The sequence below is a fragment of the Salmo salar genome, chromosome ssa14 (assembly GCF_905237065.1).
Source record: "Salmo salar chromosome ssa14, Ssal_v3.1, whole genome shotgun sequence".
In the NCBI taxonomy this organism is placed as follows: Eukaryota; Metazoa; Chordata; class Actinopteri; order Salmoniformes; family Salmonidae; genus Salmo; species Salmo salar.
The window spans coordinates 66,852,649-66,872,024 of NC_059455.1; the positions used below are offsets into that span (position 1 = coordinate 66,852,649).

Below are 19,376 nucleotides of genomic sequence, written 5' to 3' on the forward strand. Positions count from 1 at the left end.
AGTTGTGTCACTTTGTAAGGACAGAACAGAAAAGTCGCAACGGATTTTTTGTTATTGAAATGTGTGCATTGAAAAACAATCTGGATAATTGTTCTTCCTTATCATGCTAAATAAAAAAAATAGCATTCAGACCAATTACCTTCTAATTAATACATTTTACAGTTCATAAAGCAAAACGTTGGAAACGTGGTTGATATTAGGTATAGCTGCCAATGGTATATAGCCTACTCCAAGGTAAATATGCTGTTATGGGTGACAAGAAAAGTTTGTGGCCAACTACTAGCCATATATTTATACCACTTGATGTCGCAACAACCCATGTCAACGAACAAGCGGGTGACTGAACGATGAGTTCAGATTTTTTGTGGCATCCACACCCATCAAAGTTGCCCATCCCTGATCTACATGGAAACTAGCTACCCCATTCAAAGGCTCTAAATGCTTTAGTGTCAATATTATCTTCTGACCGGGGAGTTTTGTTAAGAGCCCCGACGCTTGATGTAAACATTAACACGTATCTTTGATATCAGCGAAAAATCATTTTTTATAAAACAAAAGGTTAAATTACTACACACCACAGTAGGTTGGTGGTACCTTAATTGGGGAGAATGGGCTCGTGGTAATGACTGGAGCGGAATGAATGGAATGGTATCAAATACATCAAACACGTGGTTTCCAGGAGTTCGATGCCATTCCATTTGCTCTGTTCCGGCCATTATTGTGACCCTCAGCAGCCTACACTTCTACACACCTTTATAGGGTTGGGGTTAGTGTTCCCACTTGGCCATGTCTCCATGTTATTGTTTACGGAAAACAGATGGAAGACAGAGGCGACCACCTATGCTAATTAGCTATCTAGCATCCTCCAAACACCCGTGTGTAAGTGTAACTCGGGAAGTGTAGTGGAAGTGTAGTTTCGTCAGATGGACGCATCCGTAGCTGTATGGATCTATGCAAAACTGCTACAGTAAGTGTCTTTTTTATTTGAAGGATTATTTCTCGCTGATGAAATATAAGGGCAATATGTTTCGAAAGCCGCATCGCAAGCAATGATTATTGAAGTTTCTAAAAGTTAAAAACAGCGTTGGGATTGTAGTTCACAAGTCAGTCTTGGGCGAAGCTAATCGCTGAAAACTGTGGGGAGAAGGCAGAATGCCGCCTAGAGTTTTTGAAAGCTACAGGGAAACCAAACCAGCCGCTGAAATGGTAGATAAATGGCCCCAGCAGCTTAACTTAAGGATCTCAACAGATCAGTGTCCCACCCTCGGGACGGTTGAGCTAATATGCGCTAATGTGATTAGCATGGCGTTGTAAGTAACAAGAACATTTCCCAGGACATAGACATATCTGATATTGGCAGAAAGCTTAAATTCTTGTTAATCTAACTCCACTGTCCAATTTACAGTTGCTATTGCAGTGAAAGAATACCATGCTATTGTTTGAGGAGAGTGCACATTTATGAACTTGAAAAGTTATAATAAACCAATTAGGCACATTTGGACAGTCTTGATACAACATTTTAAACAGAAATTCAATGGTTCATTTGATCAGTCACTTTGGACATACACTGCTGCCATCTGGTGGCCAAAATATAAATTGCGCCTCGGCTGGAATAATACATTAAGGCCTTTCTCTTGCATTTCAAAGATGACGGTACAAAAGTTAACTTTTTTTTTTCTTCTTTGTATTAGATTTACCAGATCTAATGTGTTATATTCTCCTACATTCATTTCGCATTTCCACAAACTTCAAAGTGTTTCCTTTCAAATGGTATCAAGAATATGCATATCCTTGCTTCAATGCCTGAGCTACAGGCAGTTAGATGTGGGTATGTCATTTTAGGCGAAAATTGAAAAAAAGGGGCGGATCCTGAAGAGGTTTTAAGGAGAGACAAATGAAGGGGTAGGGATGAAATAGAAGAACCCTAAGAAGAGTGGATGTCAAGATCCAACAGTTATGTGCCTTTCTGAACCTCTGGGAATTTGCAGACAAAATCATGAGCACAAACGACTTGTGTTTGGTTGTTGATCTTCACCGACTGGATGAACCAAGCACTGTTACAGTCACAGGTGAAAGGGTTATCTTGCATTTTCAGGAAATTTAAGGCAGGAAGATAACATATCACTGTCTCAATCTCTGTAACCTAATATATACTGATAAAAAATATGAATGCAACATGCAACAATTTCAAAGATTTTACTGAGCTACAGTTCATATAAGGAAATCAGTCAATTGAAATAAATTCATCAGGCCCTAATCTATGGATTTCACATGACTGGGAATACAGATACCTTACAAAATAGGTAGGGGTGTGGATCAGAAAACCTGTCAGTATCTGGTTTGACCACCATTTGCCTCATGCAGCGCGACACATCTCCTTCACATAGCGGTGATCAGGCTGTTGATTGTGGCCTGTGGAATGTTGTTCCACTCTTCTTCAATGGCTGTGCGAAGTTGCTGGGTGGCCTAGTTATAGTTTTTACTTAGTCTTGAAAATCTATGACAAGACTTGAAAATGGCCGTCTAGCAATGACTTAACAGAGCTTGAAGAATTTTATAAAGAATAATGGGCAAATGTTATAAAATCCAGGTGTGCAAAGCTCTTAGACTTACCCAGAAAGACTCACAGCTGCGATTGTTGCCGAAGGTGATTCTAACATTTATTGATTGATTCAGGGGGTTGAATTTAATTAAAACATTAAAAAATTATTCCACTTTGACATTATAGTATTTTGTTTAGATCGTTGACAAAAAAATTACAATTAAATAAATTTTAACTAAATGTGGAAAAAGTCAAGGGTTGTAAGTTCTTTCTGAAGGCACTTTACATTTTTGTGAATTAGATTTTTTTCCTCCAATTTAAATCTTACGGATTGCCCCCTTTTTTCAATTTTTGTCTAAAATGACATACCCAAATCTAACTGCCTGTAGCTGTTATGAGGTCTGTGTGTAGCTTGTGTAGAGGAGTCAGGCGCAGGACAGCAGATATGAGTAAAATGTAATTTACTCAAAAATAGGCAAATACAATACAATAAAGCAAGCCCCACATAACGGACCGTATAACACACAATCACTCACAAAAAAACCATGGGGGAACAGAGGGTTAAATAATGAACAAGTAATTGGGGAAGTAAAACCAGGTGTGTAAAACAAAGACAAAACAGATGGAAAATTAAGTGGATCGGTGATGGCTTGAAAGCCGGTGATGTCCACCGCCGAACGCCGCCCGAACAAGGAGAGGGACAGACTTTGGCGGAAGTTGTGACAGTAGCTCAGGCCCTGAAGCAAGGATATGCATATTCTTGGTACCGTTTGAAAGGAAACACTTTGACGTTTGTGGAAATGTGAATTGAATGTAGGAGAATATAACACAATAGATCTGGTAGAAGAAAATACAAAGGAAAAAAAAAACACCATTTTTGAAATGCAACAGAAAGGTCCCAAATCTAGCAATCACTCTGGTTGTAATTCCAATGGTATCCACAAGCAGGCAGCAGTGTATTTGCAAAGTTTCATATGGATAACTTCAACTAATGAGCAAGCTACATGACATTTAGTGTGAAGTCACCCAGGAACATTTGGGCAAATCGTGAAGGAGACATTTACCTGCAAGAATATCATCAAATCTGTTAACTTGGACTTTGATTTAGCTTTTCCAGTATTAGTCGCCATATTGTAAGTTGAACATTTGCAAAACACCCAGTTTTCATAACTCTCCATATTCTTGTAATTTTTGTCCAAAAGGAAAAGGCTTGCTGTCGCACAAGGTTAGCAGCAACATTTTGCGACACACTCCCGTAAAGCCCAGCTCATTGGCTATCTAGTTAGCTTCGTTTGACAGTTACAGTCAATCAAGTGAAGACTGCCTGCATCATCGGCGCGCCATGAAGGCGTCGCTCTCTTGTTTGGTGTTGCTCTCAAATTTGGTGTCCTATAGGATATACTACACTCCTAATGATATAGTGAAGTCTGGTTACATTTTGGGATCTCTGAGGAATAAATACAAATGTGATTTGACTGGTTGAAACAACATTTAGGCTTAGATTTTCGCAGATTCCTTTCTTTGCAAATTGAACGAGTGGTATATGGACCTTTTTTAGGATATGAAAAAGGATTTTATCTAACAAAACGACACTTCATGTTATCTCTGGGACCCTTTTGTAACGGCTGTCGTAGAGAGGGGACCAAAGCGCAGCGTGTTGATTACTCATGATGAATATTTATTTTAACTCAGAACACTAAAGAAAAATAACAAAGAGAAAACGATAGCGTACAGTTCTGTCAGGTACATAAACAGAAGACAACTACCCACAAACACAGGTGGAAAAAACCCCTACTTAAGTATGATCTCCAATTAGAGACACTGAGGACCAGCTGCCTCTAATTGGAGATCATCCCAAAAAACAACATAGAAATAGAAAACTAGAACCTAAACATAGATATACAAAACATAGAAAAACACCCCCTGTCAAGCCCTGACCTACTCTATCATAGAAAATAACATCTTACTATGGTCAGGACGTGACAGTACCCCCGAATGCCACTAAAAACAAAATGGAGTGTTGGGTGGGTGGGTAACTCCTGTTTATGGCGGCTCTAGTGCCGTCCACATAACCTCATCTTCCAGCGGATCCTCCAGCAGAGGAGGCAGCTCCGGTTCGGGGCGTAACCCCCGCTCCACCAGCTGATCCCTCTGCTTTAGTACCACCGGACCGTGGATCGTCGGAGGAGGAACCGGACCGTAGATCGTCGCTGGAGGTTCCGGGCTGCAGGCCGTCGCTGCAGGCTCCGGACTGGGGAGCGTCGCTGCAGGCTCCGGACTGGGGAGCGTCGCTGCAGGCTCCGGACTGGGGAGCGTCGCTGCAGGCTCCGGACTGGGGCGCGTCGCTGCAGGCTCCGTGCCATGGATCGTCGCTACAGGTTCTGCGCCACGGATCATCACTGGAGGCTCCGTGCCATGGATCATCACTGGAGGCTTTGGACCATAGATCATCACTGGAGGCTTTGGACCATAGATCATCACTGGAGGCTTCTTTCGTGGAGCTGGAACAGGTCTCACCGGACTGAGGAGACTTACTGACAGCCTGGTACGTGGAGCAGGCACAGGACGTATTGGGCTGTGGAGGCGCACTGGAGGGAGAGTGCAAGGAGCAGGCACATGCTCACCACGATAAGCACGGGGAGGTGGCTCAGGTCTCACCCCTGACTCCGCCAATCTACCCGTGTGCCCACCCAAAAAATGTTTTTGGGGCTGCCTCTCGTGCTTCCCCGGCAGGCTTCTGTATCTGTCCAATACTTGCCCCCAAGTCCAGTCTATCCTCTGTCGCAACTCCTCCAGAGACCAGGAATCCATCTCCTCCCGGGCACGCTGTTTGATCCAGTCGTGGTGGGTAGTTCTGTAACGGCTGTCGTAGAGAGGGGACCAAAGCGCAGCGTGGTGATTGCTCATGATGAATATTTATTTTAACTCAGAACACTAAAGAGAAAACGAAAGCGTACAGTTCTGTCAGGTACATAAACTAAACAGAAGACAACTACCCACAAACACAGGTGGGAAAAAAAAACCTACTTAAGTATGATCTCCAATTAGAGACAATGAGGACCAGCTGCCTTTAATTGGAGATCATCCCCCCAAAAAACATAGAAATAGAAAACTAGAACCTAAACATAGATATCCAAACATAGAAAAAACACAAAACACCCCCTGTCACGCCCTGACCTACTCTACCATAGAAAATAACATCTTACTATGGTCAGGACGTGACACCTTTGGATGATAAATCAGAGCAAGATTTCAGAAGTTAAGTACACATTTCACCTTCAGAGGTGAATTCATCAAACCTATCGCGGTGAAAAAAGTGTTTTGTTAGCTCTCCTCAAACAATAGCATGGCATTTTTTCGCAGTAATAGCTACTGTAAATTAAAAGTGCAGTTATATTAACACAAATTTAAGCTTTCAGCCGATATAAGACACTTATATGTACAGACATTTGTTTCTCTAAAATCTGCGATCGTGACACACGGCGCTGCATGATTTACAACTGTCCCGTTGACGGGACGCCTATTTAACTAGGCAAGTCAGTTAAGAACAAATTCTTGTTCAAAATGACGGCCTGTACATAGGAAGAATATGTCCGGACCAGATAGTCTGTATTGAGCTTCTTCTTTATTCCTCAATGAGGCACTAGCTCATTTGTTCTGATTGCATGTTTGTGTTTTTTATCTGAGCCTCTGTCTATGCTACAATGTTGTCTCTGTTACAGTTGATATGACTTTAACCCCATGCCATCGCTAGACCGAAGCTTCTTCTCGTTATGCCCTGGCTGCTGTGTCAACCACAGCCCTCGGTCTGGCCATGACTGCCAACTGTTCCAGCCTCTGTCAGAGTTCCCAGTTGGATGGGACCTTCATTGGATTGGACGCTTAAGACCACATCAGGCCTGCTTCCATCGGATTCCTAAATAGATGCAGGGACTGGTCTTTTGACATGGACAAATTACTTACCTTAATGGTGACAAAATCTGAACATTCAGCTCACTTGCCAGAAAAAATAGACTCCTCATTTGGTTCCTTTTCCTTTCATGTTTCATCCTTAAATCTGTGGGAAGTATCTGCCTTGTCAGCATATTATTTAAGTGCTGTGTGACAAATATCTTTTTTCAAATTGCTACACAGTACAAATAAAAGCAGTCAAAGTGATGTCTTTGAGCTGTTTTTTTTTACTGTGTTGTTTGTACGTGTTGTTTGTACTTACTTGTAATTACTTTATATCCCCATTATTTCAAGTTTATATACTGTAAAGATGGACATTTGTAACCTGTAGATTAGACTACAAGTATGTGGGTTGTTGTGCCTCACTGTGATACAAAATGCATGGACTGCCCCACTTGTAAGGTCTAATAAATAACTAAACATGGGAAATTCATCTGCCAAAATGACATAAAGCACAATAACACATTGCTATTAACTCAGAAGATTTTAGTTGTCAACTGATTTTATAAAGACATTTAACTGACTAGAAACAAGACAGGCAATGTAACTGAACATTTCTTTCTCGCCCCAAAAACAATGTCAATGTCATATTTTAAAGCACACCAAACAATACATGGTAACACACAGTAATTCAAAGACCAACCCTCTCCTCTAAAATACAAAGCAACCAAAACAACACAATACATTTTACTGCATCAGAGACCCATTTACAGAACCCATGGGAGCACATTCATAGTGGACATATACCGTATGCAGACGGACCTGACTTGGAATCGTCTTAATGATGTACATTTCTGATCTGATCGAGGAAAAAATAACATTACCACATAAGACATTTTTCATGACAAGAAAACAATGGGAAAGACATCATATTTTGGATGTTATCTGGTCAGATTAAAACTAGACAAAGACATCTTTTTCTGGTTGCTAAAAATACGTTAACTTCTGCATAAACTTTCACACAGCCAGTACGCAACCTGACCGTGACCTCATAAAATAGATTATACTGACATCATTGAAACCAGTTTTTCACGCTGGGTCACCTGTCAGATCAAGCCAGACATTAGGTGAGTTACTACTGATCAATAACTTGTCTCCCTGACATTACACAGCGCTGTTAGCATTTACCACGTCTCATTACTAATCCTGATCAATTCAGGAGTATCGGCTTTAGTTTAGGCCTTAGGTGATCAATTCAATCATGGAAAATGAAATGATCAAAACATTTAGACAAGTTGGAAAGGGGAAAATCTCACTGATGATAAGTTTAAGGTTTAGGTTCAACTGAGGTTTAGGTTCAACATTCAACTGAGAGCACATTCACATGGTCCATAGCGCTGGTTGGCTAATGGGTGCCTACTGCCTGTCAGTGATGCTCCACTTCTAAGCTAGGTGGTGCAGTTGTTCCCTTTCAACTGAGCAGAACCACCCAAAAATACCAGAGAACAAAAGGCAAAAGAGTACAGTTTGTTGTAACATGTTTGCAAATCACAAGCAAAAGAAGTATCCTCAGAGAATCAATTCTGAGATTTTTAAATATACTGAACAAAAATATCAACGCAACATGCAAGAATTTCAAAGATTTTACTGAGTTACAGTTCATATAAGGAAATCAGTAAATTAAAATGAATTCATTAGGCCCTAATCTATGGATTTCACATGACTGTAAATATAGATACGCATCTGTTGGTCCCAGATACCTTCAAAAAAAGGTAGGGGCCTGGATCAGAAAACCTGTCAGTGTCTGGTGTGACCACCATTTGCCTCATGCAGCGCGACACATCCTCACATAGAGTTAATCAGGCTGTTGATTGTGGCCTGTGGAATGTTGTCCCACTCCTCTTCAATGTCTGTGTGAAGTTGCTGTATATTGGCGAGTACTGGAACATGCTGTCGTAAACGTTGATGCAGAGCATCCCAAACATGCTCAATGGGTGACATGTTTGGTGAGTATGAAGGCCATGGAAGAACTGGGACATTTTCAGCTTACAGGAATTGTGTACAGATCTTTGCGACATGGGGCCGTGCATTATCATGCTGAAAAATGAGATGACAGAGGCGGATGAATGGCACGACAATGGGCCTCAGGATCTCGGCACGGCATCTCTGTGCATTCAAATTGACGTCGATAAAATGCAATTGTGTTCGTTGTCCATAGCCTATGCCTGCCCATACCACAACCCCAGTTCCACCATGGGGCACTCTGTTCACACATTGACAAGAGCAAACCGCTCGCCCACATGATGCCATACACATGGTCTGATGTTGTGAGGCCGGTTGGACACACTGCCAAATTCTCTAAAAAGATTTTGGAGGTGGCTTATGGTAGAGAAATTAACATTAAATTCTCTGGCAACAGCTCTGGTGGAAATTCCTGCAGTCAGCATGCCAATTGCACGCTCCCTCAAAACTTTAAACATCTGTGGCATTGTGTTGTGTGACTAAACTGCACATTTTAGAGTGACCTTTTATTGCCCCCAGCACAAGGTGCACCTCTGTAATGATCATGTTGTTTAATCAGCTTCATGACATGCCACACCTGTCAGGTGGGTAGATTATCTTGGCAAAGGAGAAATACTCACTAACAGGGATGTAAAGAAATGTGTGCACAAAATGAGAGAAATAATAATTTTGTGTGTATGGAAAATGTCGGGGATCTTTTCTTTTGTACCCTTGAGTGTGAAATATAAGTTATTATGACATCATATTGTAAGTAAAGGAAAAAGGACAGTTAGAAAATATGAACCTCAAAATGAGTCTTTAATATAAGAACTTAATGTGAGAGGGCTAGCTGGTTATAAGTAACCATCTGTCTAATAAGTGACCATCTGTCTTATGTAACATATCATACTAAATGGAGTGTCTTGGATTTACATATAGAATAAATCGAAATGCTCTGAGAACAGGTTGCGACAATATTAATTCACCCAGAAGTTGTCATTTATGGCCAAATCTAATTCTCCATTCTTCGTTGTCATCGCAGTTTATCTTGGGCAGACTAAAGCAATGAATTGTTTTTTTTTTAACAAAAAGATTTTGAACAGTCCTGTTGAATGCATATGTCCTGTTGAATGCTAATTCACAACTTAACAGCCATAAGTGTCCATTTGAGACATTTCACCAATGTCAATCAGATAGCCTACATCGGCATGGTGGTGATTACCTCCACTACTTCCTCCTAAAGCACATAGCCAAGCAGGCTGTAGAGCACACTTTGTGGACTGGTATTATTATGGATAACTGAGCTGTACACTATGAATCAGGTTTGAGGAGTTGAGGTAACTTTGGTCAACTCTGAGATCAACTCGGGATAAGTGGTGACACGAATATGGCTCTAGCCAGTAACATTTCTATGGCAACGAATCCTTCAGAAGTAACCTGCTCCCGGGCACGCTAACTCAGGGCTTGTCCCACTTATATTGAATGAAGTGTTTTGAGCCGAGGACCAATCAAATTCTTGTGTTAAAAATAGTAATAGTAATAACACATTTAGTAATGACACATTGGAAACTTCACGTGCAGTAAAACTTTCGTATGACTTAATACTATTTTTGTATCGTTAGGAGTGGGGAATCATGGGACTTGTGCATTGATAAGCACAACAAACAAACAAAAATGATATGTGTAAAAAATAATTTAAAAAAAGTCTAGTTGCCCATTTCACACCATAGCCTGCTGAATTTGCAGGTAAATTGATTTCGGAAAAAATGTAAACGTGGCACTGACTCGCCCACGGTTTGCTGTTTCAGCATTGTCTCAATGAAGAGTTCGGCGTTCGACTAGCCATGCGCGACATGAACGCGCAGTTCATGAAGTTAGGTAATTTCAGAAAAGCCTGAGTACATCTAGCTACATTCGTAGTATACCCCTCTGGTCTTCAATTGATTAATGTTCAATTGATATAGATATAGAACAAACTGATATTGTGATACAGAACAAACACCACCGTGAAACAAATAGAATAACACCTGTGAAGGCTTCACATAACACTAAGGCCTCTACATGTTAGAGAACACCAAGTCAGTCACAAAGTGAAATAACCACAAAATAACACATTGGACTACTGTCGTCACGATAAACAACAGGTCCAACAAGATTGTCCAAAATGTTCGTTCTTGAAAACGACAGTTACAACTCTTGAACACTGGGTGGAGATGTTCGCAAATGCCTATCGTCCATGCCAATCGGAGGAGGTGGGGCCTCACCATTCGGCACACGGCAGTTTAACAGTCATAGCTTTCCTTTGGTTGGAGAGGCACATGTCTAAAGCTGTCCATGGAAGGTCAACGTTGATTGACTTACTATGGTGGATAAGCTATCTAGAGAGAGCTTTTCCACCTAAAGGAACCAAGGAATGCCCTTGAAGAGCAGTGAGACTGAGTCGATGAGACTATCATTCTGGAGGGGGTTGTCAGGAGTACTTGTTTGTTGCTTATTTCTATTTCCCTCCATTCCTATGTGTATCTGTATGCATGTCTGTTCCTTTTACCTCAGTCCTCTCTTGCCTTACCTCTCTTTTCTACGGCATCTTTCCAATAGTGTCTATGCCTAACTCTCTCTCTCTCTCTCTCTCTCTCTCTCTACTAAGCCATGTTGTTGATGCTCTCCCCCAGTAGCCAGTAGGTCTTCATCCTCCCTTTGCCCTTCATCTCCACGTCTCCCCTCAGCTCCAGCTGGAAACAGTTGAAGTCGTCCAGCACCACGCGCGTGGCCTCCGACACGTGGATCTTCAGGGCTGAGGGACGATAACATGACAGAAATGTGGTCATTTAAACCAGAGAAGGAATAGTGTTTGTCCTGATAGGTCATGAGATAGTAGATAAAAGAGGTTGGTCACTCTCACCCTCCCCATTGGACTCCATGCGAGAGGCTGTGTTGACTGTATCTCCAAACAAACAGAACCGAGGCATCTTCAGTCCTACAACGCCGGCACATACAGGGCCTGGAGAGAACACGCAGACAACCTATTTCAATATTCCACAGACTCCAATGATTCCACAGTGTCGGAAAAGCTCAATGAAGTGCATTTGTCCGAAAACAAATACAGTACTGCTTGAACTCTACAATCGTGCCCCCAGCGCTGCTCACCACTGTGGATGCCGCTGCGCAGACGGAGCTGCTGGGCAGGTCGGTGGCGGATCCTGAAGGAGTGTACGGCCTCCAGCAGGGCCAGGGACATACGGGCGATCTCTCGGCCGTGCAGCTTGCCGTTCCTCACCGGCAGCCCAGACACCACCATGTACGCATCACCTATCGTTTCCACCTGAGGGCGACACAGAGAGAGCGAGACGGTCACATGGTCACTAGCCGTTCTTAAAAGGGAAACTTCACAATTTTTCAACTTCGTGTTCATCATCTCCAGCACCACCTCAACATCAACATATGTGAAAATTGGGTATTTCTATGTTTTGTAGTAAAAAAGATAGAGGAAGATAAGTGTTTCCAATGACATCATCGGTGTGCATCGTGTGAGTATTGTCTACTAATTGGTTTATGATGTCATTGGAAACATCTTAATTTACCTTTTTTACTACAAAACATAGAAAAGCGCCATTTTCACATATGTTGATGTTGGGGTGGTGCTGGAGATGATGAATATGAAGTTGAAATTATTCGAAATGTCCCTTTAAATATGTCCCTAACCCAGTGGTGGGTAAGTATAGTACAGGAGGACCGCAGTGTGTCCAGGTCTTTGTGACATTCTAGCTCCAACACACCTGATTCAACTAATCCTCAAGCACTTGATTAGCTGAATCAGTTGTTATTAATGCTGGACTGGAACAAAAGCTTGTACACCCTGTGGCCATGTGTGAATAACACGGTTTAGACTCTGACTTCACCTTGTAAACATCGAAGTTGTCGATGATGGCATCGAAACACGTGTAGAGGTCATTCAATAGGGTCACCACCTATGGGAAAACATGAAGATTATTAGCTCCTGCATAAAATAGGTTTCCTTTCAGTAGAATAACAGTTCATTAATTTGCCGAGCAATATAAGGCATTTTCAATACGGTCAACTTCTGAAAAGTGCACATTGAACACAAGTATGCTTAAATGGAGTGCAGTTCATCAGTCCCAACTCAAACTTATTATTTTAATTTGCTCTGAAAATCGGCATAATCCACTTCTCATTCATGACAGCCCAAAGCCATCGCATATCAGGAGTAGACTGTATTGGCAAACTGCTGTAGACTACGTTCATTCTAGACTGACCTGCATGGGCGTGCTCTCTGCTGAGATGGAGGTTAAACTGCTGTAGACTACGTTCATTCTAGACTGACCTGCATGGGCGTGCTCTCTGCTGAGATGGCGGTTAAACTGCTGTAGACTACGTTCATTCTAGACTGACCTGCATGGGCGTGCTCTCTGCTGAGATGGCGGTTAAACTGCTGTAGACTACGTTCATTCTAGACTGACCTGCATGGGCGTGCTCTCTGCTGAGATGGAGGTTAAACTGCTGTAGACTACGTTCATTCTAGACTGACCTGCATGGGCGTGCTCTCTGCTGAGATGGAGGTTAAACTGCTGTAGACTACGTTCATTCTAGACTGACCTGCATGGGCGTGCTCTCTGCTGAGATGGCGGTAAAGCCCACGATGTCACTGAAGTAGATGGTGACTGAGTCAAAGGCCTCAGCCTGCACCGTCTCCCCTCTCTTCAACTGCTCCGCTACAGAGCTATGTAAGACACAGTGTTAAACAGAGTGAGTAGGCTGTGTGTGTGTGTGTGTGTGTGTGTGTGTGTGTGTGTGTGTGTGTGTGTGTGTGTGTGTGTGTGTGTGTGTGTATGATTCAGTCCAATCACCAAATGATGTTTGGATTTATTCATCCTCTGCAGAGTGGAGCCTCTGATGAGTATTATCTGTGTGAGGGTGTGTTTGTGTCATTTTTTTGTCACAACTCAGTGGATACACTGCATTCAAAATCATTGAGGACAACACAAAAAAGTTGAACTACATATTTCCATTGTGATCCTCTTAATACACTCACTGTGGAAGTATCTGGTAGAGCAGTGCCTCGGCCTTGCGTTTCTCTTCATGGTAAGCCTGTGTTCTTTCCTCCACCAGTTCTTCCAGGTTATTGGCGTACTGCTCCATACGAGACAACAGGTTGTCCAGGATATTAGACCCATAGCCTCTGCGGAGGGAATGATGGAGAGAGGGATGGAGGAGCGGAGTAAAAAACGGGTAAAACATTGGAGGGTGGTTTGGAAGATAGTGGTCAGAGCAGTGCAAACCTGTTGTTGTGAGTACATGAAGTCACTGGGGATAATAAATACATGCTTGCGTGTGGAGTGTTATTTTGAATGCAGAGGAAGGAAGATCTCTAAAGTGAGTGGATGGGTATAAGTGCGTGTCTGTAGATCAGGAACCATATAAAGTGCATTTCGTCCAGGGAGGTTTAAGCAGTGTGTAGAGAAATAGAGTACCTGTTGTGTTTGCGCAGCAGCAGCTTGATGTGGTGGAACTCGGGCCTCTCGTTCACGTCCTCGCTCCAGCAGCGCTGCATGAGCTGGCCCACCTCTTCACTGTGGCTCTGGGGGCAGAGGGAGGGCCGCAGGTAGGGCCACTGGCCCAGGGCCACACGCTCTACAATCTCTGGTAGAGAGAAAGAGGAAGAAAGGGGGGATGTGCGAATTCATTAAACCATTTTGTATTATTGTACTAATTTCAGAGAGAGAACGAGAGAAAGAGAAGCAGAGAGAGAGAGAGAGAGAGAGAGAGGGAGAGGTGGAGCTCAAGGGAGCTTCATTTAGAAAAGCTACACAGCCCTTGGACAGGCAAGCCTCTTTTCCTTTCGCATAACAAGAACGACACGTTAAAATATTCCCAAGGTGACAGTAAAACTAGCCTCTTTTCATGGTCAATAGTTTCAGAGACATAACTCTGTCATCTAATCTCGCCATTTCCTTCCTTTCTTCCCTCTCTCTGTTTCCTTTCTTGCCTTCCCTGTAGCTCAGTTGGTCGAGCATGGTGTTTGCAACACCAGGGTTGTGGGTTCGCTTCCCACGGGGGGCCAGCACAGAAAAAAAATAAATGTATGTAAGTCGCTCTGGATAAGAGCGTCTGCTAAATGACTAAAATGTAAAAATGTAAAATGTTTTCTGTTCCGAACAAGGCGGCACTTGAAATGCAGCGCCATCCCAATAGACTTGAATATGGAAGATGAAAGGCAATGCAGAATGAGGTTGAAGGAAATGATGTGTTCTGTAAAATTCGTCAATACTCAATACTGTATCTGGGTCACCTCCCATGTTTACTCTCCATATCAGCTCTTCTTCATTCCAACAATATTTCCATCAGGGGACCGGGCTCTTCCAGTGCTAATGGCCTGAACTCATTGTCCATCCCCCCTCTCTCTTCTCATTTAATTTATTTTCCTCTTATTAGAACTTCTGTCTCGTCTCTCACACATAAATGATATGACCCACCCACCTCTTCAATTCAATGTGTATATAACTGGCGTAAGTGTGCTAGCTTAGCATATAGCGCTGCCTCCCTGAACCAGGGTCCTCTACCTCAGTGGGTCCCAATCTAGGGGGCGCGCCCACCCCATAGGGGGCGCCAACATTTTGTGGGGGTGCACGGGACCTTCCTTTTTTAAATAATAAAAAAAATACACAATTAACGATTGTTTATACCGATCTAAAATGATGCATACACCTGCAAGGCTAGAAACAAGTGGTAAAATGCCAGAGGAAGATGCGACTCTGATGCACATGGGAATATCTTTGGTTTGTCTCTAAGACATTTATATGAAGCTGAGCTACGACCTTCTAAAGTCGAGTAGTCAAAGAAATTGGAATTTGCTTAGGACGTTATCTTATACAATGTGTCACTGTCGCTATCAATTGATCTAATCACTTTCTGTAAAAGAGAATATGTATAATTAAATTAAGGGTTCATATAAATTATCATAAAACATATTCGGTAGCAGAAAAACATTTGGGGAAATTGGGTCTAGACTTTATTTCCTTAAACATTATTATCATAATTATAATAATAATAATAATAATTATCATTAAATAGCCTACCTAAAAGATGAGTCTTGTTAAACTACAAAGGAATTGCAGGAAATTAGCTTCAAACAAAACATTTCCTAGGTCGCTCAAATTAAACAAAACCAAGCTGGCGGTGTATTTAAAATAGGCAATCTCAATAATGAAAATGTTGATGACAATGAAAATGACAATGAAAATGTGAAACAGGGGCCCTGGGGGAAAAGGTTGGGAACCCCTGCTCTACCTCACCAACACATGTGACCGTCCACTTGACAACGTACCAACCAATTGAGCTATAGAAAAAGGTACAGTATTTCAATGTGCTTTCATAAGAGCCTGCCTAGGCATTTCTTTATTTATTTTATTTTTTATTTCACCTTTATTTAACCAGGTAGGCTAGTTGAGAACAAGTTATCATTTACAACTGCGACCTGGCCAAAATAAAGCAAAGCAGTTCGACACATACAACAACACAAAGTTACACATGGAATAAACAAACATACAGTCAATAATGCAGTAGAAAAAGTCTATATACAGTGTGTGCAAATGAGGTAAGGCAATAAATAGGCCACAGTGGTGAAGTAATTACAATATAGCAATTAAACACTGGAGTGCAGAAGATGAATGTACAAGTAGAGATACTGGGGTGCAAAGGAGCAAAATAAATAAATAAATACAGTATGGGGATGGGGTAGTTGGATGGGCTATTTACAGATGGGCTATGTACAGGTGCAGTAATCTGAGCGCTGCTCTGACAGCTGGTGCTTAAAGTTAGTGAGGGAGATATGAGTCTCCAGCTTCAGTGATTTTTGCAGTTAATTTCAGTCACTGGCAGCAGAGAACTGGAAGGAAAGGCAGCCAAAGGAGTAATTGGCTTTGGGGGTGACCAGTGAAATATACCTGCTGGAGTGCGTGCTACAGGTGGGTGCTGCTATGGTGACCAGTGAGCTGAGATAAGGCGGGGCTTTACCTAGCAAAGACTTGTAGATGACCTGGAGCCAGTGGGTTTGGCGACGAGTATGAAGCGAGGGCCAGCCAACGAGAGCATACAGGTCACAGTGGTGGGTAGTATATGGGGCTTTGGTGACAAAACGGATGGCACTGTGACAGACTGCATCCAATTTGCTGAGTAGAGTCTTGGAGGCTATTTGTAAATGACATCGCCGAAGTCGAGGATCGGTAGGATAGTCAGTTTTACAAGGGTATGTTTGGCAGCATGAGTGAAGGATGCTTTATTGTGAAATAGGAAGCCGAATCTAGATTTCATTTTGGATTGGAGATGCTTAATGTGAGTCTGGAAGGAGAGTTTACAGTCTAACCAGACACCTAGCGATTTGTAGTTGTCCACATATTCTAAGTCAGAACCGTCCAGAGTAGTGATGCTGGACGGGCAGGCAGGTGCGGGTAGCGATCGGTTGAAGAGCATGCATTTAGTTTTACTTGCATTTAAGAGCAGTTGGAGACCACGGAAGGAGAGTTGAATGGCATTGAAGCTCATCTGGAGGTTAGTTAACCTGTTATGGCTAGGGGGCAGTATTTTCACGGACGGATAAAAAACGTACCCGATTTAATCTGATTAGTACTCCTGCCCAGAAACTAGAATATGCATATAATTATTAGCTTTGGATGGAAAACACTCCAAAGTTTCTAAAACTGTTTGAATGGTGTCTGTGAGTATAACAGAACTCATTTGGCAGGCCAAAACCTGAGAAGATTCTGTACAGGAAGTACCCTGTCTGACTATTTCTTGGCCTTGTTGATTATCTCTATCAATTACAGGGGATCTCTGCTCTTACGTGACACTTTCTACGGCTCACATGGACTCTCAGAAGGCAGCAAAATGCTGAATCGTGGCTTTGCTGGCTCTGGCTGAAACAAAGTAGCGCGTTTGGGTAGTGGCTGGTTACAGTACTGTGAGACTTAGGCTCGTGCCCGCGTCGACCGAAAGCTTTGTTTACTTTCCTCTGTTTAGCTAAACGGAGATTCCCGGTCGGAATATTATCACTTTTTTACGAGAAAAATGGCATAAAAATGGATTTTAAACAGCGGTTGACATGCTTCGAAGTACGGTAATGGAATATTTAGAAATCTTTTGTCATGAATTGCGCCATGCTCGCGACCCTGATTTACCATTTCGGATAGTGTCTGGAACGCACGAACAAAACGCCGCTATTCGGATATAACGATGGATTATTTTGGACCAAACCAACATTTGTTATTGAAGTAGCAGTCCTGGGAGTGCATTCTGACGAAGACAACAAAGGCAATGAAACTTTTGTAATAGTAAATCTGACTTTGATCAGGGCTAAACTTGGTCGGTGTCTAAATGGCTAGCCGTGATGGCTGGGCTATCTACTGAGAATATTGCAAAATGTGCTTTCACCGAAAAGCTATTTTAAAATCGGACATATCGAGTGCATAGAGGAGTTCTGTATCTATAATTCTTAAAATAATTGTTATGCTTTTTGTGAACGTTTATCGTGAGTAATTTAGTAAATTCACCGGATGTTTGCGGGGGGTATGCTAGTTCTGAACGTCACATGCTAATGTAAAAAGCTGGTTTTTGATATAAATATGAACTTGATTGAACAAAACATGCATGCATTGTATAACATAATGTCCTAGGGTTGTCATCTGATGAAGATCATCAAAGGTTAGTGCTGCATTTAGCTGTGATTTTGTTTTTTGTGACATTATATGCTAGCTTGAAAAATGGGTGTCTGATTATTTCTGGCTTGGTACTCTGCTGACATAATCTAATGTTTTGCTTTCGCTGTAAAGCCTTTTTGAAATCGGACAGTGTGGTTAGATAAAGGAGTCTTGTCTTTAAAATGCTGTGAAATAGTCATATGTTTGAAAAATTGAAGTTTTTGTATTTTTGAGGAATTTGTAATTCGCGCCACGCCTATCATTGGATATTGGAGCAGGTGTTCCGCTAGCGGAACGTCTAGATGTAAGAGGTTAACACAGTGTCCAACGAAGGGCCAGAGGTATACAGAATGGTGTCGTCTGCGTAGAGGTGGATCAGAGAATCACCCGCAGCAAGAGTGACATCATTTATGTATACAGAGAAGAGAGTCAGCCCGAGAATTGAACCCTGTGGCACCCCCATAGAGACTGCCAGAGGTCTGGACCACAGGCCCTCCGATTTGACACACTGAACTCTATCAGAGAAGTAGTTGGTGAACCAGGCGAGGCAGTCATTTGAGAAACCAAGGATGTTGAGTCTGCCGATAAGAATACGGTGATTGACAGAGTCAAAAGCCTTGGCCAGGTCGATGAATACGGCTGCACAGTATTGTCTCTTATCGATGGCGGTTATGATATCGTTTAGGACCTTGAGTGTGGCTGAGGTGCACCCATGACCAGCTCTGAAAGCAGATTGCATAACGGAGAAGGTACGGTGGGATTCGAAATGGTCGGTAATCTGTTTGTTGACTTGGCTTTCAAAGACCTTAGAAAGGCAGGGTAGGATAGATATAGGTCTGTAGTAGTTTGGGTCTAGAGTGTCTCCCCCTTTGAAGAGTGGGATGACCGCGGCAGCTTTCCAATCTTTGGGAATCTCAGACGATACGAAAGAGAGGTTGAATAGGCTAGTAATAGGGGTTGCAACAATTTCAGCAGATCATTTTAGAAAGAGAGGGCCCAGATTGTCTAGCCCGGCTGATTTGTAGGGATCCAGATTTTGCAGCTCTTTCAGAACATCATCTATCTGGATTTGGTTGAAGGAGAAATGGGGGAGGCTTGGGCGAGTTGCTGTGGGGGGTGCAGGGCTGTTGACCGGGGTAGAGGTAGCCAGGTGGAAAGCATGGCCAGTCGTAGAAAAATGCTTATTGAAATTCTCAATTATAGTGGATTTATCGGTGGTGAGAGTGTTTTCT

At 42.4% G+C, this 19,376-nt stretch overlaps 1 protein-coding gene across 1 annotated transcript in view; it reads right to left on the minus strand.

Annotated features, from left to right (window-relative positions):
- Window positions 1–9,229: 9,229 nt before the first annotated feature.
- Window positions 9,230–19,376, minus strand: part of LOC106569878 (atrial natriuretic peptide receptor 1) — a 119,721-nt gene continuing 109,574 nt past the window's right edge. The window contains exons 17-23 of the mRNA XM_014141587.2: window positions 13,924–14,092; window positions 13,485–13,631; window positions 13,049–13,172; window positions 12,334–12,402; window positions 11,582–11,756; window positions 11,337–11,435; window positions 9,230–11,228 (exon numbers count right to left, since the gene is read on the minus strand). Of these exons, the coding sequence (XP_013997062.1) occupies window positions 11,077–11,228; window positions 11,337–11,435; window positions 11,582–11,756; window positions 12,334–12,402; window positions 13,049–13,172; window positions 13,485–13,631; window positions 13,924–14,092 (935 nt within the window). The 3' untranslated portion in view covers window positions 9,230–11,076. The remainder of the gene's footprint in view (window positions 11,229–11,336; window positions 11,436–11,581; window positions 11,757–12,333; window positions 12,403–13,048; window positions 13,173–13,484; window positions 13,632–13,923; window positions 14,093–19,376) is intronic.